General features: G+C 42.9%; 1 protein-coding gene across 2 annotated transcripts in view; it reads left to right on the top strand.

Annotated features, from left to right (window-relative positions):
• The first annotated feature begins 3,678 nt into the window (after positions 1-3,678).
• The window catches only part of LOC106582681 (dnaJ homolog subfamily C member 16), a 32,992-nt gene continuing 11,801 nt past the window's right edge, over positions 3,679-24,869 (top strand). For both annotated transcript variants that reach the window (XR_014382118.1, XM_014165977.3), the window contains exons 1-12: positions 3,679-3,792; positions 4,491-4,708; positions 12,678-12,744; positions 13,066-13,208; positions 13,579-13,757; positions 14,173-14,357; positions 17,778-17,882; positions 17,970-18,128; positions 18,265-18,395; positions 23,640-23,817; positions 23,917-24,099; positions 24,472-24,548. Coding sequence is in view for 1 of the 2 variants with exons in the window: in XM_014165977.3 (XP_014021452.1) it covers positions 4,530-4,708; positions 12,678-12,744; positions 13,066-13,208; positions 13,579-13,757; positions 14,173-14,357; positions 17,778-17,882; positions 17,970-18,128; positions 18,265-18,395; positions 23,640-23,817; positions 23,917-24,099; positions 24,472-24,548 (1,586 nt within the window). In the remaining variant the exon portion in view is untranslated. The remainder of the gene's footprint in view (positions 3,793-4,490; positions 4,709-12,677; positions 12,745-13,065; positions 13,209-13,578; positions 13,758-14,172; positions 14,358-17,777; positions 17,883-17,969; positions 18,129-18,264; positions 18,396-23,639; positions 23,818-23,916; positions 24,100-24,471; positions 24,549-24,869) is intronic.

Here is a 24,869-nt window from a genome sequence, read left to right as displayed (position 1 = left end):
GTGCCTTATTACTCGAAGTGAAAGACTTGTCATTGGGAAACTTTACTCTCCAAATATCTATAATATCAAACTTTTCCATAACCTGAGAAATATGAAAATCCCCACCTACTACAAGTAAAGCATTAGAGAACTTGGTTAGCCAATGGAGAATATGCTTTTCCAAAGATTCAAGTAACTGATCATTTTCAAGTTTGGAATTGTACCCCTAAATGTTGGTAATAATAATAATGATGTTGTTACAGTTGATAACAAGACAAAGAAAGTGACCAAAGGGGTCACAGTCGGAGAAAATACTTCCATTTAAAGTATTCTCCAGAGCAGGGGCGAAAATCTGATATCAACTTTGGAGGGGACAATTACATGAAATTTTCTCAAGAGCAATTCCTGAGGGGGACACCAAAAGTAGTGCTGTAACACATAGCCTACATTGTAATATGGTAAATGTATATTGAGGAACCAAAGAAATAAGGTGTTTGCCGTACTCCTAACTACCGGTACCCAAAACTACACAACTAATCACAACAGCAATACCATTGCCTTTAACAAATCTTAGTTCAGTCACCAGTTTAAGTTGAGAGTGGGGGTATCCATGGCATTTTCCAATTATGTTCCTATGTTACAAGTAAAAAAAATGGAGAACCTTTCATAATGTTGCCAAACAAAGACTCAACAAACTTACCTGAGACTCCCTGTCTCTGCCAGTCTGTCCCTGCATATCTGTCCCCAACTCTGCTGTCTGTGTGCCATCTGTTGCCTGCTCTGCCTAATGACATCATTGTGAAACATTTCCATTAGAATTTCATTTCTTTCTTATGAACATTTTATCAACTAGTCTTTGAGATATTAGGCTACTAGGGTTCTTACTTTGCGTTTTGGTGTACTGAAAAATACTCTGATGTCTGTCTTTTATTTTTCTGCCATTTTTCTACCTGGCTGGCTGGCTACACACACACAGTGTGTAGGTTATTTATAGTAGGAGATGGGCTTCTATCATCTTATCTTTTATCATTCTATTTGGGCTTCGATCTAAAAGGTAGCTAGCAAATGTGAAACGGATTAAAATGACAAGAGTTGACAGCTGTATGAGTTCACCATTTACACAACATATGCTGCAACCTTTTGTAATTTTAATAGTTTCTTTCATATTGGCTGGCTTCCAACAATAGCTGAATTTGCAAAGCTAGCGAGCACCAATTCGGTTTCAGTGGTGTTTGCTATAATCTTTGCTACCCGGGTTAAATAAAGGTGAAATAAAATAAATAAATAAAAGTTCCCTTGCAACAATTTAGCTTTTGCAACGAGACCATTAAATATATTTAAGACAATGGTAGAAGAGAGTGTAGTTCTGTTCAGTTTGGACTTCAGTTTATCGCTAACCTTATCACATGGACTTTAAAGCACTAATTTACATCATCTGCATGCTGATCTTGGAATAAATTGACGATAGCAAAGATTCCATCTTTGACGAGGCCACATAAATGGAATAGGTACTAGCTAGCTTAATAGTTAATATTTGCACGCTAGCTCTGCATATTCAGCTAGTGTGTGTGCGCGCGATTGACTGGATTAACCTCACGTCAGTTACGTTCATTGAGTGCCTTTCAGACAGTGGATACGACCCCTCTGTTACCTTGCCAACTAAGGAACTGGCAGTGGATCAAACCATTGTGAGGCAAAGGGTGTGGGGGTCGCAATCTTTTGTGGACACGCAATCTTAATCAGCACAATTGCTTTCATTGCGTATTATTAATATTATTTAAATTACATAGTTATGTTTCAGTGATATATTGGGGGGGACAAATCATATTTTTCCCAGGATGGGGGGGGGTCGTGTCCCCCCTGCTCCAGAGTGATAACTCCAGCAGAGCGTTCAGAACCATGAGAGAGCCATAAATCATTTCCCCACTGAGATCTCCAGAAGTTGACGTCGGTAGAAACTGAATGAGACTCTTGAAAAAAAAATATCAATCTGTTTTAAGCTGTTTGGCAAATAAAAATAAGGCTTTGCGCTTTACATGATTTCTTAACCCCCTAGCATTGAGTGAAATTACAGACAACGACAACGTGGAATATAGAACAGAAAGTACAGCAATCGCAAATCGAGTATGAATGAAAAGAAACCAGCGTTGCACACCATATAGATATAAATGATTGAATGAGAATAGTTTACCTTAACAAATATAACTGCCAGAACAAGAAACAACAAAGAGCTTGCTCACTGCTAATACCGCAGGTAAAAATATCAGAAGTGAGAGAAAAAATAAAATAGTACATATCCATCACTTTTGAGCCGGGACTGGGATCTGCTCACATCAGAGGTAGCTATCTAGGTAGCCTATGCTGACCACCAGGCAGTCTATGACAGTCCTCAAGGAGGAAGGTTAATTTCAAATCTGTTGATGAAAGCGCGCCCTCCGATGAAAAGTAAGCCGCTTTCCCCTATGTTCATGCTTTTCCCACAACTGGCCACAGTTTCTCTCTCTTTTCGAGAGGTCTTCAGCAAACCACAGGTTGTTGTCGCGTAGGAAGGTAGATGTATAGGCTGCTTTCCAAGTGGCATCCCTGTAGATCTGTAATGTGAACTGGAGAATGACACCTCTGGGCTTGGGGGTCACCCTGCCTTCTCGTGCCGAGGCGATGCACGGTGTTCGACCACATCTGCTAGTTTATCCTTCTCCTCGGGTAGGATAGTTTGGCAGGCTTTGATGGTCTCTGGCCACGCGTCCTCCCCGTCTGCCTCGGGAACTCCATAGTCCCAGATTCCACCGCCTGGAGTAGTTTTCGAGTTCTGCGATTCTTCTTTGGCACAAGTCCATCTTTCCCTCCTCTTTTTCGAAACGCTTTTCGATGTCGGCGACCTTCTTAACGTTCTTGATTTCCATGCATGCAAAGTCAATATTTTCATTGCGTTGTCCCTGACCATTTTCTCTGTCATTGATGAGCGTGGGAAGAGTGGCGATGACATCATTGTTGGCAGCGGCATCTGGGCCCAGCTCAAACATGCCTCTCTTGGAAAGGAAAATCCTTGTCAGACACTTTTTAAGTGTCATAGAGTCTGTCAGGCCAGTATAGTTGTGGCAGTTGTCAATCAAAGCATTTGCCTCCTGTGTAACGACATTGGATGATGCCTGAGCATTGCTAGCTTGAGGAGGTAGCCATTCGATTTCTCTTTCTATCAGCTCGCTATGACATTTTGAAAAATATCATATTAAATCATCAATAACCTGGTGTTTTTACCAAGCGAAGTATTCATTTGGTAGTTGAAAATAATACACTTTTCACCAATTGGGGCCGGTGTTCGTGTTCTTTATTGCTGCGACTTGCTTCCTAGTTGAGATTTATGTCCTTCACTCTCCGTTGTTAGTTTGGCCTACATTTCACTGATCATAGTAGCAGAAAGCATTTTTTTGTCTGCAGTTTGTATAGCACCCTGGGCGAACCCCACCTTCAGCGGTCGCCCCCGCCCCGTGCTGTCCCCGGCAAGATGCCGCCCTGGGCGGCTGCCCATGTCGCCCGTACCTCTATGTTTAATATAACACACACATACATACATACATTTTTAATTTCGGTTGCCTATCCTGACGTGACGTTTGTTCTATAGAAAGTATTTGACTCTGATGTGTGCCACATAAGTATTTGATTCTAGCCACACAAGAACTCACACTCCAGTACAGTAGGTGGCGCTGTGGACACATTTGAAGAAGCAGCAGCAGCATCCGTAACGTTAACTGGCAGCCCAAATCAAGTTATATCAGTCGACATGATGACAAGTTGATTTTGTGACTGACCCAGGTTTAGTATTTTTACAACATATTTTGTATCTAGTTAGCAACATATTTTCATGTTGCGTCGCCGTCTAGATAAATGTAGACGTGACTTAGCCCTCTAACGTTAGCTAGCTAGAGTAAAGGCAAAAACTGCTAATACAGATAAAATATTTGCTGCTAGCTGGGCAAAGAGCTGGAATATCTAGCGAGCTCACCACATTCATTATCTTTCTCTCGGCCGTATTTAGTTAGCTAGCAGAGTAATGTGTATAGCTAACTAGTTATAAAAGCTACACTCGTATTTTGTTTGGCCAGCTGTCAGCAACGTTATCTAGCAAAACATCGACCAAATGCAGCTAGCTATATTAGCTAGCTGTAGTAGCTAATGTTGATCATGTCAATAGTTATACCTAGCTAACTTTGGCTAGAAATATTGGTACTAGCTGCTGGCTAGGTGAGGTCATTTATGCCAGCCTTAGCAAAACGTTTTGATTGTTGTTCATTGCCACTCCGTGGCTCATTAGAGACACTCATTGACCGAGCTGATGCAGGTGAAGTGTCTCAACGACACAACTGAAACCATTTCACAACACCGCAGAACTGCACCGCTGTATTGAAATGAAAGTGAAGAAAAATATTTTCAGTTAGAGGTCCAACAGAACTGCCAGTGAGTCATATGATATGAATGTATATTTTTACTTTAATTTCTTCCTCCTGACTCAGGTTGCAGATTTAGAGACGTTGGGACAGGGAGGAGAGGAGATGGGGGGATTGTGTAGGCCACTCCAGGCCTCTATGGTCTGGCTGGCCGTTCTCCTTCTGCTGCGGGGGGAGACGGTGAACACAGCCCAGGAGTTTGACCCCTACAGAGTCCTGGGGCTCACCAAGAGCGCCAGTCAAGCAGAGGTCAAGAAGGTGTACAAGAGGCTGGTCAGAGAATGGTGAGTTGGAAACACCCTGCTACTTTTTGTCTATCATACTATGGATAGGTTTGGGTAACGTGTGTGTGGCCTCTTAAGGATGGATGTTTGTTTGTCTCTAGTAATGTCTGTCAATAGGGTAGGGAGGACGTACCAGACCAAGTGTCGGTCTGCATAGTAGGGGCCATTAACTTGCTTTCTGTCGGCACAGAGTGTTATAGGGACCACTAAGTACTTTCGGCCGGCAGATGCACGACAGTTCTACACTGACCTTTTTTTACAAGCAGCGTGTGTGCCCCTATGTTGGAAAAATGTATGCGCACACACAGAAATGTAGTAACACAATTTAAAATATTGAAGGTAATAAAGCTGGAATCCTTAATTTTTCTAGGCACACTGTTCCTAAATTAAAATTCCAGTTCAAGCGCAAAATATTTTGGCGCATATGTGACTAAAATGGTCGCACGGTAGAGCCCTATCTTTCTGTCTCTTGAAATATCACATTTAAATAAGTATTCAGACCCTTTAATCAGTACTTTTGTTGAAGCACCTTTTGGCAGCGATTACAGCCTTCTTGGGTTCAGTCTTCTTGGGTGTGACGCTACAAGTTTGGCAAACCTGTATTTGGGGAGTTTCTTCCATTCTTCTCCGCAGATCCTCTCAAGCTCTGTCAGGTTGGATGGGGAGCGTCGTTGCACAGTTATTTTCGGGTCTCTCCAGAGATGTTTGATTGAGTTCAAGTCTGGTCTCTGGCTGGGCCACTCAAGGACTGTCGGAGACTTGTCCCGAAGCCACTCCTGTATTGTCTTGGCTGTGTGCTTAGGGTCATTGTCCTGTTGGAAGGTCAACCTTCACCCCAGTCTGAGGTCCTGAGCACTCTGGAGCAGGTTTTCATCAAGGATCTCTCTGTACTTGCGCCGTTCATCTTGCCCTCAATCCTGACTAGTCTCCCAGTCCCTGCCGCTGAAAAACATCCCCACAGCATGATCCTACCACCACCATACTTCACCGTAGGGATGGTATTGGCATATTGATGAGCGATGCCTGGTTTCCTCCAGACTTGGCATTCAGGCAGAGAGTTAAATCTTGATTTCATCAGACCAGGAAATCATGTTTCTCATGGTCTAGGAGTCCTTTAGGTGTCTTTTGGAAAACTCCAAGCGGGCTGTCGTGCCTTTTACTGAGGAGTGGCTACCGTCTGGCCACTCTACCATAAAGGCCTGATTGGTGGAGTGCTGCAGAGATGGTTGTCCTTCTGGAAGTTTCTTACATTGCCACAGAGGAGCTCTGTCAGTGACGATAGGGTTCTTGGTCACCTCCCTTCTCTTCCGATTGCTCAGTTTGATCAGGCAGCCAGCTCTAGGGAGAGTCTTGGTGGTTACAAACTTCTTCCATTGAGAATGATGTAGGCCACTGTGTTCTTGGGGACCGCCAATGCTGCAGACATGTTTTGGTCCCTTTCTACAGATCTGTTCCTCGACACAATCCTGTCTGGGAGCTCTACTGACAATTCCTTCAACCTCTTGGGTTGGTTTTTGGTCTGACATGCACTGTCAACTGTGGGACCTTATAAAGACAGGTGTGTGCCTTTCCAAATCATGTCCAATCAATTGAATTTACCACAGGTGGACTCCAAGTTGTAGAAACATCAAGGACGATCAATGGAAACCAGATGCACCTGAGCTCAATTTCAAGTCTCATAGCAAAGGGTCTGAATACTTATGTACGTTTGATTTTTTTAATTTCACCTTTATTTAGGCTAGTTGAGAACAAGTTCTCATTTACAACTGCGACCTGGCCAAGATAAAGCGAAGCAGTGTGACACAAACAACAACACAGAGTTACACATGGAATAAACAAGCGTACAGTCAATGACACAATAAAAAAAAGAAAGTCTATATAGAGTGTGTGCAAATGGAGTGAGGAAGTAAGGCAATAAATAGGGCATAGTAGCGAAGTATTTCCAATTTAGCAAATTAACACGAGTGATAGATGAGCAGTTGGTGATGTGCAAGTAGAAATACTGTTGTGCAGAAAAGTAAATAAAAACTATATGGGGATGAGGTAGGTAGATTGGGTGGGCTATTTACAGATGGGCTATGTGCAGCTGCAGCGATCGGTTAGCTGCTCAGATAGCTGATGTTTAAAGTTAGTGAGGGAAATATGTCTCCAGCTTCAGCAATTTTTGCAATTCGTTCCAGTCATTGGCAACAGAGAACTGGAAGGAAAGGCGGCCAAAGGTGGTGTTGGCTTTGGGGATGACCAGTGAGAGATACTTGCTGGACCGCGTGCTACGGGTGGGTGTTGTTATCGTGACCAGTGAGCTGAGATGAGGCGGAGCTTTACCTAGCAAAGACTTCTAGATGACCTGGAGCCAGTGGGTCTGGCGACGAATATGAAGTGAGGGCCAGTCGACTAGATTATACAGGTCGCAGTGGTGGGTGGTATATGGGGCTTTGACAAAACGGATGGCACTGTGATAGACTGCATCCAGTTTGCTGAGTAGAGTATTGGAAGCTATTTTGTAAATGACATCGCTGAAGTCGGGGATCGGTAGGATAGTCAGTTTTACGAGGGTATGTTTGGCAGCGTGAGTGAAGGAGGCTTTGTTGCGAAATAGAGAGCCGATTCTAGATTTAATTTTGGATTGGAGAGGTTTAATATGAGTCTGGAAGGAGAATTTACACTCTAGCCAGACACCTAGGTATTTGTAGTTGTCCACATATTCTAAGTCAGAACCGTCCAGAGTAGTGATGCTAGTCAAGCGGGCGGGTGTGGGCAGCGAATGGTTGAAAAGCATGCATTTGGTTTCACTTGCCTTTAAGAGCAGTTGGAGGCCACGGAAAGAGTGTTGTATGGCATTGAAGCTCATTTGGAGGTTAGTTAACCTGTTAGGGCTAGGGGGCAGCATTGACACGGCTGGATAAAAAACATACCCGATTTAATCTGGTTACCACTCCTACTCAGTAACTAGAATATGCATATACTTATTACATATGGATAGAAAACACCCTAAATTTTCTAAAACTGTTTGAATGGTGTCTGTTAGTATAACAGAACTCAAATGGCAGGTCAAAACCTGAGAGATTCCTTTACAGGAACTGGCCTGTCTGACCATTTCTGGAACTTCTTTGCCATCTCTATCATTTACTAAGGATCTCTGCTCTAACGTGACACTTCCCACGTCGTCCATAGGCGCTCAGAGCCCGGGAAAAAACAGAATGTCGTCATTCCAGCCCCAGGCTGAAACACATTATCGCCTTTCTCAAGTGGCCCATCAAGAGACACTAGCTTATGCGCGTGACCCCGACCGCCCCCGCCTTTGGGATTTTTTCCTCTGTTTGTCGAAAAGGAGATTCCCTGTCGGAATATTATCGCTTTTCTACGAGAAAAATGACGTAAAAATTGATTTTAAACAGCGGTTGACATGCTTCGACGTACGGCAATGGAATACTTTGAATTTTATTGTCAGGAATTGCGCCAAGCGCGTGACACTTCTTTACTATTTCGGATAGTGTCTGGAACGCACGAACAAAACGCCGCTATTCGGATATAACGATGGATTATTTTGGACCAAACCAACATTTGTTATTGAAGTAGCTGTCCTGGGTGTGCATTCTGACGAAGACAACAAAAGGTAATGACATTTTTATAATAGTAAATATGATTATGGTGAGTGCTAAACTTGCCGGGTGTCTAAATAGCGAGCCCGTGATGCCTGGGCTATGTACTTAGAATATTGCAAAATGTGCTTTCACCAAAAAGCTATTTTAAAATCGGACATATCGAGTGCATAGAGGAGGTCTGTATCTATAATTCTTAAAATAATTGTTATGCTTTTTGTGAACGTTTATCGTGAGTAATTTAGTAAAATGTTAGCGAATTCCCCGGAAGTTTGCGGGGGGTATGCTAGTTCTGAACGTCACATGCTAATGTAAAAAGCTGGTTTTTGATATAAATATGAACTTGATTGAACAAAACATGCATGTATTGTATAACATAATGTCCTAGGGTTGTCATCTGATGAAGATCATCAAAGGTGAGTGCTGCATTTAGCTGTCTTCTGGGTTTTGGTGACATTATATGCTGGCTTGAAAAATGGGTGTCTGATTATTTCTGGCTTGGTACTCTGCTGACATAATCTAATGTTTTGCTTTCGTTGTAAAGCCTTTTTGAAATCGGACAGTGTGGTTAGATTAACGAGAGTCTTATCTTTAAATGGCTGTAAAATAGTCATATGTTTGAGAAATTGAAGTAATAGGATTTTTAAGATTTTGAAAATCGCGCCACAGGCTGCAAGTGGCTGTTACGTAGGTGGGACGAATTCGTCCCGCCTAGCCTAGAGAGGTTAACACAGTGTCCAAATAAGGGCCAGATGTATACAGAATGGTGTCGTCTGCGTAGAGGTGGATCAGGGAATCACCTGCAGCAAGAGCGACATCGTTGATATATACAGAGAAAAGAGTCGGTCCGAGAATTGAACCCTGTGGTACCCCCAGAGGTCCAGACAACAGTTCCTCCGATTTGACACACTGAACTCTGTCTGAGAAGTAGTTGGTGAATCAGGCGAGGCAGTCATTTGAGAAACCAAGGCTGTTGAGTCTGCCAATAAGAATGTGGTGATTGACAGAGTCGAAAGCCTTTGCCAGGTCGATGAAGATGGCTGCACAGTACTGTCTTTTATCGATGGCAGTTGTGATATCGTTTAGTACCATGAGCGGGGCTGAGGTGCACCCGTGACCAGCTCAAAAACCGGATTGCACAGCGGAGAAGGTACGGTGGGATTCTAAATGGTCAGTGATCTGTTGATTAACTTGGCTTTCAAAGACTTTAGAAAGGCAGAGCAGGATAGATATAGGTCTGTAACAGTTTGGGTCTAGAGTGTCACCCCCTTTTGAAGTGGGGGATGACCGCGGCAGTTTTCCAATCTTTAGGAATCTCAGATGATACAAAAGAGAGGTTGAACAGACTGGTAATAGGGGTTACAACAATGGCGGCGGATAATTTTAGAAAGAGAGGGTCCAGATTGTCTAGCCCAGCTGATTTGTAGAGGTCCAGGTTTTGCAGCTCTTTCAGAACATCTGCTATCTGGATATGGGTGAAGCTGGGGAGGCTTGAGCAAGTTGCTGCGGGGGGTGCGGCGCTGTTTGTTGGGATAGCCAGGAGGAAAGTATGGCCAGCCATAGAGAAATGCTTATTGAAATTCTCGATTATCGTGGATTTATCGGTGGTGACAGTATTTCCTAGCCTTAGGGCATTGGGCAGCTGGGAAGAGGTGCTCTTATTCTCCATGGATTTTACTGTCCCAAAACTTTTTGGAGTTAGAAATTTGCATCCAGTAGCTCTATTTGAAAAAGCTAGCCTTTGCTTTCCTGACTGTGTGTATTGGTAACTGACCTCCCTGAAAAGTTGCATATCGTGGGGACTATTCGATGCTAGTGCAGTCCGTCACACGATGTTTTTGTGCTGGTTGAGGGCAGTCAGGTCTGGAGTGAACCAAGGGCTATATCTGTTCTTAGTACTACATTTTTTGAAAGGGGCATGCTTATTTAAGATGGTGAGGAAATTATACAATACCAGTGAAAGTTTGGACACTCCTACTCATTCAAGTGTTTTTCTTAATTTTTTTTACTATTTTCTACATTGTAGAATAATAGTGAATACATCAAAACTATGAGATACAGTTGAAGACAGAAGTTTACATACACTTTAGCGAAATACTTTTAAACTCAGTTTTTCACAATTCCTGACATATAATCCTAGTAAAAATTCCCTGTTTTAGGTCAGTTAGGATCACAACTTTATTTTAAGAATGTGAAATGTCCGAATAATAGTGGAGAGAGTGATTCATTTCAGCTTTTATTTCTTTCATCACATTCCCAGTTTACATACACTCAATTAGTATTTGGTAGCATTGCGTTTAAATTGTTTCACTTGGGTCAAACGTTTTGGGTAGCCTTCCTCAAGCTTCCCACAATAAGTTGGGTGAATTTTGTCCCATTCCTCCTGACAGCTGGTATAACTGAGTCAGGTTTGTAGGCCTCCTTGCTCGCACATGCTTTTTCAGTTCTGCCCACATATTTTCTGTATGGTTGAGGTCAGGGCTTTGTGATGGCCACTATAATACCTTGACTTTGTTGTCCTGAAGCCAATTTGCCACAATTTTGTAAGTATGCTTGGGGTCATTGTCCATTTGGAAGACCCATTTGCAACCAAGCTTTAACTTCCTGACTGATGTCTTGAGATGTTGCTTCAATATATCCACCAAATTTTCCTTCCTCATGTTGCCATCAATTTTGTGAAGGGCACCAGTCCCTCCTGCAGCAAAGCACCCCCACAACATGATGCTGCCACCTCCGTGCTTCACGGTTGGGATGGTGTTCTTCGGCTTGCAAGCCTCCCCCTTTTTCCTTCAAACATAACGATGGTCATTATGGCCAAACTGTTCTATTTTTGTTTCATCAGACCAGAGGACATTTCTCCAAAAAGTACAATCTTTGTTCCCATGTGCAGTTGCAAACTGTAGTCTGGCTTTTTTTAAGGTGGTTTTTGGACCAGTGGTTTCTTCCTTGCTGAGCGGCCTTTCAGGTTATGTCGATTATAGGACTCATTTTACTGTGGATATAGATACTTTTGTACCTGTTTCCTCAGCATCTTCACAAGGTCCTTTGCTGTTGTTCTGGGATTGATTTTCACTTTTCTCACCATAGTACATTCATCTCTAGGATTTCCACTGGTCTAAAGTCCATTGCTCTTTTTTCTTGGCCCATGCAAATCCCTTTTTATTGGTGTCCTTTAGTAGTGGTTTCTTTGCAGCAATTTGACCATGAAGGCCTGATTCACGCAGTCTCTTCTGAACAGTTGTCGAGATGTGTCTGTTACTTGAACTCTGAAGCATTTATTTGGGCTGTAATTTCTGAGGCTGGTAACTATGATGAACTTATCCTCTGCAGCAGAGGTAACTCCTTTCTTTCCTGTGGCAGTCCTCAGGAGAGCCAGTTTCATCATAGTGCTTGATGGTTTTTGCAAATGCACTTTAAAAAACGTTCAAAGTTCTTGAAGTGTTCCTGGTTGACTGATCTTCATGTCTTAAGGTAATGGACTGTTATTTCTCTTTGCTTGTTTGATCTGTTCTTGCCATAGCCCTACTTGGTAAAATACCAAGTACATACTATCTTCTGTATACCACCCTTACCTTGTTACAACACAACTGATTGGCACAAACACATTAAGAAGGAAAGAAATTCCACAAATGAATTTAACAAGGCACACCTGTTAATTAAAATGCATTCCAGATGACTACCTCCATGAAGCTGGTTGAGAGAATGCCAAGAGTGTGCAAAGCTGTCATCAAGGCAACGGGTGTTTTACTTTGAAGAATCTCAAATATAAAATATATTTTAATTAGTTTTAACATTTTTATTTATATTTTTTTGCTTACTACATGATTCCATGTGTTATTTCATAGTTTTGATGTCTTCACTATTATACAATGTCGAAAAAAGTAAAATAAAGGAAAAACTCTCTTGAATTAGTAGGTGTGTCCAAACTTTTGACTGGTTGTATGTATGCATGTAGGTTATGCGTTTTCTTTATACAGACTTTCAAAACAAAAGTGAATTTACACATATCCAATTGGTGCAAGGCTGTCTGGCTCATCTCATTCGCTAAGAGGAATAACTTTGCAGCTGTTTTTGATTAATAAACAATGCCATGCTTGTGGGTAGTACATTCAAATAAAACCCAGCCTTTAAACAAATTAGGCCGAAAATAATATGTATGTCATATCATAGGAAAAGTCACCGGATTCCCATGGATTTGCATGGATTTGCAAGCCTAAAAATATCATACTTTGACTAAAACAATGACTTATTGAATTAAATCGCTGTTCAACATCGTGGTTAAGCTCTGGCTGTTTTCTTTCAGCTCGAAAAAGTGGATTTCTACTGGTAGGGGTGTTTTTTAAGTGTCTCTTTGCTCTGTATTCAAGGCACCCAGACAAGAACAATGATCCTGGGGCTGAAGATATGTTCATCAAGATCACTAAATCTTATGAGGTAAACTAGTTTCCCTTACCAGACACACATGCGGACAAAAATCTTAAATATTTAGATGTTAGAGTCATGTTTATTCATCTAACATGGCTACATCGCATGCACTGGGTGTGTGCACTACAGATTGACACAGCACAAATCTAACCCCTGGCTCAACTAATCAAGAGCTTGATGATTCTGGTGCTGAAGTGTTGTGTAAATGCAGCACATCCTGACCCTATGGGTCTCCAAGGATCTGAATTGTAGAACATTGCTCTATTTAAACTCTCCAGTCAGGAGGAGGAGAGGAGTTCATAATAAAGTTTGATTGGATCCCTCCCTCAGATCCTGGGGAATGTAGAGCGGCGTGCTAACTATGACCGCTACGGTCAGATGGAGGAGAACAAGCAGGGTCAGCACCAGCAGGGCTTCAACCGACACTTCCACAACAGCTTCTATTTCGACGAGTCATTCTTCAATTTCCCTAGGTCAGTGCAAAGGAAAAGATACCACGCAATTTTTGCAACTCATTTGCCAATCATATCATGTTGTCTTGTATCCCTTGCAATGACTGTGATATGTGTTGGTTTTACATACCTTAATTCCACTGTCGCTCTGGATAAGAGCATCTGCTGAATGACCAAAACGTAAATGTAGTCCCACTTTGAGTTGTCCCTGAATTGATTGGTCCCTGAGGCCATTTTGAAAGATACAGTATCAAAGCCTCCTTTATTTTTCTGTCTAGGGAAACCCTGACGAAGGCTACATGCAAGAAATACATTGGGTTTAGTACTAAAGAAGCATCTTTAATCAACTTCCATTGTCCTCCAAGAGTGGCTAAATCTTCTCTTCCCCCAGGTCAGGCCGGGACTTCTCAGACAGCAAGTACCTGCTCGACCACGCAGGGTTCAACAGTAAGGTGCTGCCCGACAGCTTCAAGCGGCCCTACCTGATCAAGATCACCTCCGAGTGGTGCTTCGCCTGCGTTCACATCGAGCCAGTCTGGAGGGAGACAGTACAAGAGCTAGAGCCACTGGGTATGAAGTCGGCTGACATCCAGGAAGTCCATGGCTGTGTCCCAAATGGCACCTTATTCCCTATATACTGCACTACTTCTGACCAGGTACACTAGGGCTATGGTCATAAGTAGTGGACTCTGTAGGAAAAGGGTGCCATTTGGGATGCAGTACGTCTTTCACTAAGAATCCGTTGGGGTCGAATCCTGATTTGAAGATTTTTAAATTCATTCACTGATGTGTTTTGTAACAGGTGGAGAAATTAACCATTGACAAGAGAACAACAGGGGAAATGGGCTCAAACCTATTAGTCAGTGGTGACTCGGATGAATCAAAACATATAGTACATTGTAATCTGTTTAATACAACTGTCTCTTTGCTTCCCTCTGCTGTCCACTGGTATGTAACAACCTAATGAATGGTCTCCATCACTCAGGTGTGGGTATCGGCATTGTTGACATTGGTTACGAGCGTCGCCTAGCCAACCAGCTGGGTGTCCATCACACGCCATCCATCCTGGGTGTGGTCAATGGTAGAGTGACCGTGTTCCACTACTCCGTGGTCAGAGAACACCTGCGACAGTTTGTAGAAGACCTGCTGCCTCAGAGGCTGGTGGAAAAGGTAGGCCTGCTGTTATCAATATTGCAACGTATCCAGTATGATTTATAGTAATAATGGGTGCTAGCGAGCGTGCTAGGTATCAACAGCCAATCCAGTAGAGGCTGGAAGCTATAGTAGGCTTTGATTGGTCAATCTTGACGCAATATCGCTGAGAATTCATTTTTCCCCAACTTAGGTCCCGCCCCCTTCACATTCTTTCGGCCATTTTCGAATCGCCCAACAGTCTCCTGCCCATTTCACTTCCCTCCATTGAAAATGACTGGCTTCCAATGTTTTATTGTCACCTATTGTGTTCAGTTAATCAGCACCATTGTAATAAATAGTCAAATTCCTCAGACAGTTTGTAGTGGACCTGCTGCCTCCGAGGCAAACATGTCCAAAATAATAGCTTAAAGGGCAACTCCGCCACTTTTCAACCTTATTCATTATCTTCAGCACCAAACCAATGTCTACATATGTTTCTTTGCTCTGTGTTAAAAGATAAGGTCCTAAAAAATGCTTCTCTGTGACATCACAGGGTAAGGTTAAAAGTAAGAAATATTTTCAGAACCTGCAATGAGTTTTTCTAGCAAGAGGGATGGTATTTCCTTGCTCCCCATGTCACTGGGAATCTCAGTGTTTTGAAAATACATTTTTTTTATGTAACTTTTGACGATGTCATCGAGTATAACCTTTTTTTCTACATAACACATAAAAATGTGTTATTACTATACAGTTCAAAAGTTTGGCGTCACTTAGAAATGTTTTTGAAAGAAAAGCTAAAAGAAATTGTCCCTTAAAATGGCATAAAATTGATCAGAAATACAGTGTAGACATTTAATGTTGTAAATGACTATTGTAGCTGGAAACGGCAGATTTTTATTTATTTTATGGAATATCTACATAAGACTACATAGAAGGCCAGCATCCCGGAGTCGCCTCTTCACTGTTTACGTTGAGACTGGTGTTTTGCGGGTACTATTTAATGAAGCTGCCAGTTGAGGACTTGTGTCCGTTTCTCAAATTAGTCACTCTAATGTACTTGTCCTCTTGCTCAGTTGTGCACCGGGGCCTCCCACTCCTCTTTCTATTCTGGTTAGAGCCAGTTTGCGCTGTTCTGTGATGGGAGTAGTACACAGCGTTGTACGAGCTCTTCAGTTTCTTGGCAATTTCTCGCATGGAATAGCCTTCATTTCTCAGAACAAGAATAGACTGAGTTTCAGAAGAAAGTACCTTGTTTCTGGCCATTTTTGAGCCTGTAATCGAACCCACAAATTCTGATGCTCCAGATACTCAACTAGTCTAAGGAAGGCCAGTTTTATTGCTTCTTTAATTAGAACAACAGTTTTCAGCTGTGCTAACATAGCTGACGGTTTTCTAATGATCAATTAGCCTTTTATAATGATAAACTTGGATTAGCTAACACAATGTGCCATTGGAACACAGAAGTGATGGTTGCTGATAATGGGCCTCTGTATGCCTATGTAGATATTCCATAAAAAATCTACCGTTTCCAGCTACAATAGTCATTTACAACATTAACCATGTCTACACTGTATTTCTGATAAATTTTTATTTATTTGAATGGACAAAAAATGTGATTTTCTTTCAAAAACAAGGACATTTCTAAGTGACCCCAAACTTTTGAACGGTAGTGTATATGCACCATCTTGTAGACACTGGTTTGGTGCTGGATATAATGAATATGAGGTTGAAAAGTGACACAGTTGCACTTTAATAAGCTACAGTGTTTTTCATTCCAAAGTGATATATTGTTTATATTATTGATATATTGTGTATAATTGCTACAATTACGCAGTATCTGTAATACGTATTGTAGGTTTCCTTTTTTGCACTGCATGTCATAAAATACAATGCTTTCGCAAAGTATTCGGACCCCTTGACTTTTTCCGCAATTTGTTACGTTACAGCCTTATTCTAAAATGGATTAATTAGTTTTTTTCCCTTCATCAATCTACACACAATACACGATAATGACAAAGTTAAAACAGGTTTAGATATTTTTGCAAATGTATTAAACATTTTAAACTAAAATATCACATTTACATAAGTATTCAGACCCTTTACTCGGTTCTTTGTTGAAGCACCTTTGGCAGCGATTACAGCCTCAAGTCTTCTTGGGTATAACGCTACAGGCTTGGCACATCTGTATTTGGGGAGTTTCTTCCAATTTTCTCTGCAGATCCTCTCAAGGTCTGTCAGGTTGGATGGGGAGCATTGCTGCACAGCTATTTTCAGGTCTCTCCAGAGATGTTTGATCGGATTCAAGTCCGGGCTCTGGCTGGGCCACTCAAGGACATTCAGAGACTTATCCCGAAGCCACTCCTCCGTTTTCTTGGCTGTGTGCTTAGGGTCGCTGTCCTGTTGGAAGGTGAACTTTTGCTCCAGTCTGAGGTTCTGAGCGTTCTGGAACAGGTTTTCATCAAGGATGTCTGTACTTTGCTCTGTTCTTTCCCTCGATCCTGACGAGTCTCACAGTCCCTGACTTTGGAAAAACATCCCCACAGTATGATGCTGACACCACCATGCTTCACCGTAGGGATGGTGCCAGATTTCCTCCAGACGTGACGCTTGGCATCTTGTTTCTGATGGTCTGCGAGTCTTAAGGTGCATTTTGGCAAACTCCAAGCGGGCTGTCATGTGCCTTTTACTGAGGAGTGGCTTCAGTCTGGCCATTTGACCATAAAGGCCTGATTGGTGGAGTGCTGCAGAGATGTTTGTCCTTCTTGAAGGTTCTCACATCTCCACAGAGGAACTTTGGAGCTCTGTCAGTCACCTCCCTGACCAAGGCCCTTCTCCCCTGATTGCTCAGTTTGGCCCTGTGGCCAGCTCTAGGAAGAGTCTTGGTGGTGCCAAACTTCTTCCATTTAATAATGATGGAGGCCACTGCGTTCTTGGGGACCTTCAATGCTGCAGAAATGTTTTGGTACCCTTCCCCAGATCTGTACCTCGACACAGTCCTGTCTGGAAGCTCTACGGACAATTCCTTCGACCTTGGCTTGGTGTTTGCTCAGACATGCACTGCCAACTGTTGGACCTTATATAGACAGATGTGTGCGTTTTCAAATCATGTCCAATCAATTGAATTTACCACAGGTGGACTTCAATCAAGTTTTAGAAACATCTCAAGAATGCAAACAGGATGCACCTGAGCTCAATTTTTAGTCTCATAGCAAAGGGTCTGAATACTTATGTAAATAAGGTATTTTAGTTTCTCGCTTTGTCGTTATGGGGTATTGTCTGTAGATTGAGAATTTTTATTTATTTAATACATTTTATAACAAGGCTGTAGCGTTAGTGTGGCAAAAGTCAAGGGGTCTGAATACTTTCCGAAGGCACTGTATGAATATATAAAGCATTTTAATCTCTCCTGAACTTAATCAGTTGTTCCATTGATCTTGTTTTATTTTTCTTTGTCAGGTAACAGATAAGAACTATGTGTCCTTCCTGGGCAGCTGGCATGTTGAGAACAATCCCAGTGTGTTGCTGTTTGACCAAGTGCCTGCAGTGCCCCTGCTCTACAAGGTATCACACAATGAGTGTGTCTGTGGGAAATGGTTATCTATCTAGTCATCAGTCCAACAGCTTACCCTTCTCTCTCCCTCTCTCCAGCTCACAGCGTTTGCCTTTAAGGACTATGTGCGGTTTGGTTACGTGGACCAGGGCCTGACAGAGACATCCAGACTACTGCATCAGTTCAACATCAACAGCTATGCTCCCACAATGCTGCTGTTCAAGGAGAACACTGAGCAACCTGCTGATATTATACAGGTGAACTCATGGACCAGTATTAAAATAGTTGCATGCGCTGGATCTAGATGACTTATTCTGTTTTGGTGTCAGAGATCAATGGGTCAGAACCACAAGACTGCCAGTTGAATACCTGATCATTGCTCCCCTCCTCCAGGCTAAAGGGATGAAGAGACAGATCATGGAGGAGTTTGTGTCCAACAACAAGTACCTGTGTGTCCCTCGGTTGGTCAACCAGCATCTGTTCGATGAGCTCTGCCCCATCAAGCAGTTCCACCGACGCAGGAAGTAAGAACCAACTAAATCCGGCCTCTGATCTTAAAGGTCCAATGCAGCCGTTTCTATCTCCATATCAAATCATTTCTGGATAACAATTTAGTACCTTACTGTGATTTCTATTAAAATGGTCAAAAATAAACTAAAATAGCATCTTAGCAAAGCACAATTTCTCAACCAAGAATTTTGCGAAGACTATCTGGGAGTAGTCTGAGTGGGGAGGGGGAAACTGAAAACTAGTTGTTATTCACAGAAAGGTTTGGAACTCTTTCTTATTGGTCTATTAATTAACTTACCACCTGGTGATGTTACCAGGCTGGCCAAAACTCCATCCCTTCAAAACGGTGAAATTTCAGGATGTCTTTACAAACAGCTCTCACACTGAAAAGGTATTATCATCATTTTCAACAGTATTATTACAACCTCACTGTGGAAATATACAATAAAATATAGTTTATTAGGTACACCACCTCCCTGTTCACAAATGGTTCCCTCCTAGAAACAGTGAGTCACATGGCCGTGGCTTGCTGTATAAAGCAGGCAGACTGGCATCGAGGCATTCAGTTACTGTTCGATTGAATGTTAGAATGGGCAAAACGAGTGCCCTAAGGGACTTTGAGCGTGTATGATCGTCGGTGCCAGGCGCACCAGATGTAGTATCTCAGAAACGGCCGTCCTCCTGGGCTTTTCACGCACGACGGTGTACAGGGTTTACCAAGAATGATGCGGGAAAAATAAAAAAAACATCCAGTCACCGGCAGTCCTGTGGGCAAAAACAGCTTGTTGATGAGAGGTCGAAGGAGAATGGCAAGAATCGTGCAAGCTAACAGGCGAGCCACAAACAGGAAAATAACTGCGTAGTACAACAGTGATGTGCAGAACGGCATCTTGGAACGCATAACGCGTCAGTCCTTGTCAGGGATGGGCTAATGCAGCAGACGACCACACTGGGTTCCTCTCCTATCAGCTAAAAACAAGAAGCGTCTCCAGTGGGCACGCGATCACCAACCTGGTCAATTGAGGAGTGGAAAAACATTGCTTGGTTGGACAAATCCTGCTTCCTGTTGCGTAATGCTGATGGCAGAGTCAGGATTTGGTGTAAGAAGCATGAGGCCATGGCCCCATCCAGCCTGGTGTCAATGGTGTAATGTTGTGGGGAATGTTTCCGTGGCATACGTTCGGTCCCTTGATAACAATTGAGCAACATTTGAACGCCACACCATGTAGAATCCATGCCCTGAATAATTCAGGCTGTTCTGGAGGAAAAGAGAGGTCCTACCCGGTACTCTGAGTGTACCTAATAAACTTAAGAAAGAAAATCTCCAAAGAAAATCACGTTTTTGACTGCACTGGGCTTTAATATCCACACTAGTACCACTTAGAACAGGCCTGGGCAATTATTTTCCATGGAGGGCCACATTCGAATATATTTTTGCCATCGTGGGCCAGAATCATATAACAGGATTATACATTGTGTTTGACTTTGACAGATATCTCTTCTGTAAATCACGTCCAGATATGCCACTTATTTTACTTTAACATCACAGAAATAAACCACATCCATATTTTCTTTTGGTAGGTATTTTCATTATTAAACATGCAATGAACTACACGGAGGGAAAAGTCTGATAGGCGTTGACTAGAGCAGTGAAGTCATCGTATAGTTTCGTCGCTATGTGCAGGATTGCTGAGAGGTGAGAGTCAGTAAGAGAGGATCTGTGCCTTGACTGGTTATATTTCATCACTGAAAATGTCTGTTCACATACATAGGTTAACCCAAACAGTACAAACATGTTCTGAGCATGACTCCTAATCTTTACAAAGTTTTGTTCATCGAGAGATGCATAGAACATCGTCAGTGACATTGTTTTGAATAGTTATCCAATCATTGCATCAGACTGAAGAGCGATAAGCTCAAGTTGCAGGCCAATGGGAGCGTGTTCCATATTGGTGAGAGATAACCAACAGCATGTCATTTTCCAATACTTGAAAAACTCAAAACGACGGGAAAACTGAACGTTCAAAGCATGCAGCAGCGATGTATATTTCTCCCGCTGGTCATTTTGATAGCGAACAGACTAGTAGTGTCGGAAGCTGGGTGAGATTGTTGGCTTCTACTTGGTGGGTCAGGAGGAGTAATTTTCCCCTGAAGGCTTTGACAAGGCTGTACATCTGATGTGCAAAAAGGCCCTTCCCTTGTAGTTTGGAATTCAGTTCATTCATGAGGGCCATGATGTCCACGGTGAAGGCAAAATCAGCCAACCTTTCTTTATCTTGCAGTTGAGGGCAATTTTTTGCAAAAGAAAGGAAATCTCCGACTTCAGGTCCCACACCCTTTTTAAGCACCTTTCCCTTTCTCCGCCATCTCTCGTTTGCGTGGTAGGGAGATCTGCATGACCCGACTCTCTTCCAACAGTGAGACAAACTGCCTGTAGTTTAAAGATTTTGCTCTTATTAAGTTTACCAGTTTAGTGACTGTATCCACATGGCTCATTTTCAGAACACATTTACAGAGCACCTCCTGATGAATAATGCAATGCAGGAAAATCATTTTCTAATCTGGGTTCAGCTCTGGTACTTGATCTTGTATCCTTTTCAAAAGGCCAATGTCTTTTTCCTGTCAAGGTTTGGGCACCCATCAGTGGTCACACTGGATAACTTTTCAAAACTCAGTCCCAGCTTTGCCACACACTCATTAACCTCCTCCAATAAATCTTTCCCTGTGGTTGTGCTCTTCATTGACTACACCGAAGCAAACTCCTCTGTAATTTCAGTCTGGGGTTCTGTCTCGTAAGAATATCAACAACTGCGCCGTGTCACGTGCCTCACTGCTCTCGTCCAGGGCCAAGGAGAAATAGGTCAAATCCTTTACCTTGTCTTTCAACTGTTCAAATCTAATTTTATTAGTCACTTGTGCCAAATACAACAGGTGTAGACCTTGCAGTGAAATGCTTACTTATGAGCTCTAACCAACAATGCAGTACAAATAAGAAATGAAAGTAACAAGTAATTAAAGAGCAGCAGTAAAATAACAATAGCGATACTATATACAGGGGGGTACCGGTACAGAATCGATGTGCGGGGGCACCGGTTAGTCGAGGTAATATGTACATGTAGGTAGAGTTATTAAAGTGACTGCATAGATGTTAGAGTAGCAGTGGTGTAAAGGGGGGGTGCAATGCAAATAGTCTGGGTAGCCATTTGATTAGATGCTCAGGAGTCTTATGGCTTGGGGGTAGAAGCTGTTTAGAAGCCTCTTGGACCTAGACTTGGCGCTCCGGTATCGCTTGCTGTGCGGTAGCAGAGAGAACAGTCTATGACTAGGGTGGCTGGAGTCTGACAATTTTTGGTCCTTCCTCTGACACCGCCTGGTATAGAGGTCTTGGATGGCAGGAAGCTTTGCCCCAGTGATGTACTGGGCCGTACGCACTACCCTCTGTAGTGCTTTGTGGCCGGAGGCCGAGCAGTTGCCATACCAGGCAGTGGTGCAACCAGTCATGATGCTTTCGATGGTGCAGCTGTAGAACCTTTTGAGGACCCATGCCAAATCTTTTCAGTCTCCTGAGGGGGAATAGGTTTTGTCGTGCCCTCTTCACGACTGTCTTGGTGTGCTTGGTTTGTTGGTGATGTGGACACCAAGGAACTTGAAGCTCTCAACCTGCTCCACTACAGCCCCATTGATGAGAATTGAGGTGTGCTCGGTCTTCTTTTTCCTGTCGTCCACAATCATCTCCTTTTGTCTTGATCATGTTGAGGAAGAGGTTGTTGTCTTGGCACCACACGGCCAGGTCTCTGACCACCTCCCTATAGGCTGTCTCGTCGTTGTCTGTGATCAGGCCTACCACTGTTGACATCGGCAAACTTAATGATGGTGTTGGAGTCATGAGTGAACAGGGAGTACAGGAAGAGACTGAGCACGCACCCCTGAGGGGCCCCCGTGTTGAGAATCAGCGTGGCGGATGTGTTGTTACCTACCCTTACCACCTTGGGGCGGCCTGTCAGGAAGTCCAGGATCCAGTTGCAGAGGGAGGTGTTTCATCCCAGGGTCCTTTAGCTTATTGATGAGCTTTTGGAACTGTTCCATATTCTCTGCGACGTCCTCAACACGCCGTGTCACTGTTCTTCTTGACAGGGAAACGTTTTCAAAAAACTCTTTCTTGTCGGGGCAAAGTATTCATGCAGAGTCAATTAAACATTCTTTAATGAATTCACCCTCAGAATGGCTTGCTATGTTTAGAAATGTTGTGGGACAGTACATAGCTAGCTCTCGCAACTCCGTTTGCTGAATGCAGTTTTGTAAAATGTCCTTGCTGCTTTTGCAAATGAGAAAGCAACTCTATCGATGTGCTTGCCCTCTGCTCAGAAGACATATTCCTATATTTCTCTGCATGCTTCGTCTGGAAGTGTCGGGACAAGTTGTAGTCTTTCAAGACAGTGATGCTCTCTTTGCACACTAAGAACACAGCTTTCCCTGATACCTCAATAAAGAACTATTTCAATGTCTGCTCTTGCTGGAACACCCTACATTCATTGTCTACTTTCCTTTCCTTTGAAAAAGCTCATTTTGCACAATTTCTAGCTAGCTACTCTTTGTAACTGTGACGTGTGTGTGTCAGCCTGTCGGTCCTCGTTCAGTTGTTATTTATACGTGCCTTCAAAATAAATGTCCCACAAGCCATTGGAGTTAAATCATTACACAAATGCGAGTATTCATTGGGCTTTTAATTTGAATAACAAATACTTTTTTTCAAAACATTACTATTGCAAATTCTTTGATCTGAGCAGGATTCCGTGGGCCGTATTGAATCAGGTCGCGGGCCGTATACGGCCCAAGGGCCATCCTTTGCCCAGGCCTGACTGAGAATGAAGTCATGTTTTGGGCATGTATTCTTAATTCTAAGTGGTATGCTAATGTGGACAGAGCTTGCCTCTGTCCAAGGTCGTTTTTATTGCAGTCTCACTGTGCACTGCACATTTCAGAAGATTTCTATATAACGTTTATGGGGTTCCTGAGATGTTCAACACTTCTATACGTGTTGTGAGATCTTATCTTTGCAGTGTGACTGCAATAAAGACTCTCGGATATACTTTATCTTCGTCGGGATAATCCTAAGAATTAAGTATTGTATTGGTATGCATTCTGAGTTATAAGTGTTATGCTTGTGTGGTTATTGGAACAAAGCAGAAAGACATGTTTCTGATCCTTAAGGAAAATAAAGTTAATCTTTTTCCTTCTTTTCTCTCTCACTCACTCAGGTACTGTGTGCTGCTGATCACTGGTGAGGAGCCAGGGTTTGTCCCTGGTAACCAGGCCTTCCTGACCTTCGCCTCGTCCAACACTAAAGACGTCCTGCGCTTCACATACGTCTACCAGAGACAGCAACAACCACTGTGTCAGGCCTTGCTCCACAACCAGGCCCCACTGTTCGCACAGGTTAGTAATAAACGCATGCTTTGCTTACAATGCACACCCACACAAATGGGCAATAACGTGTATCACATTATGCGCTCGTGTTTGATTGCACCATGACAGGTGGTGATACTGGAGAGGCGGAGCCCGGGAGGTAAGGCTGTGTACCGGTCTGTGATTGGTGGATGGAACGGCAGTGACGATGATAAGACCCGCCTCCACGAGCAGCTGGAGCTCCTGCAGAGAGACCCCTCCTACCTGAGCTATGACGCCACGCTACCTGAACTAAACAACGAATTGGCCCCCGTGAGTCACACACTCACTCACTCACACCTGGTACACACACGCCTGCCTACCTGAGCTACAGGTAACTGCAAAAATAAAGGAAACACCAACATAGTGTCTTATGCATGATGGGATGTAATTGCTTAATTAACTCAGGAACCACACATGTGGAAGCACCTGCTTTCAATATACTGTGTACCTTTTTTTACTCAAGTGTTTCCATTATTTTGGCAGTTAACTGTATGATGCTACACTACCTGAACTTAACAACGAAACTGACCCCTGTGAGTCACACACACATGCACACCTGGTACACACGCACCTACCTACCTGAACTACGACGGCACTCTACCTGAACTAAACAGCAATTTCTCTCTTCTTCCCCAACTCTAGATGTTTCTGATTCAGTGGATCAATGCAGCTTACGATTATTTCCTTCAAATCTATGATGACCTTCTCTTCTCCAACTGGTAAGATAATTCTGTATTTGATCCGTTTTCAATTGGGTTAGGTCAGCGGTTCCAAAAACTAGGGGTTGCGACCCCATGTGGGGTTGCCTGATATGAAAATGGGGTCACGGGAAAATGTCCAAAAGCCTGGTGAAATTAAAAAATATATATACAGTATCTCACAAAAGTGAGTACACCCCTCACATTTTTGTAAATATTTGAGTATATCTTTTCATGTGACAACACTGAAGAAATGACACTTTGCTACAATGTAAAGTAGTGAGTGTACAGCTTGTATAACAGTGTAAATTTGCTGTCCCCTCAAAATAACTCAACACACAG

Source organism: Salmo salar, chromosome 22 (assembly GCF_965601325.2).
Source record: "Salmo salar chromosome 22, fSalSal1, whole genome shotgun sequence".
Taxonomy (NCBI): Eukaryota; Metazoa; Chordata; class Actinopteri; order Salmoniformes; family Salmonidae; genus Salmo; species Salmo salar.
Note: the sequence above shows the minus strand (reverse complement) of the source record. Positions and strands in the feature narration are given on the sequence as shown.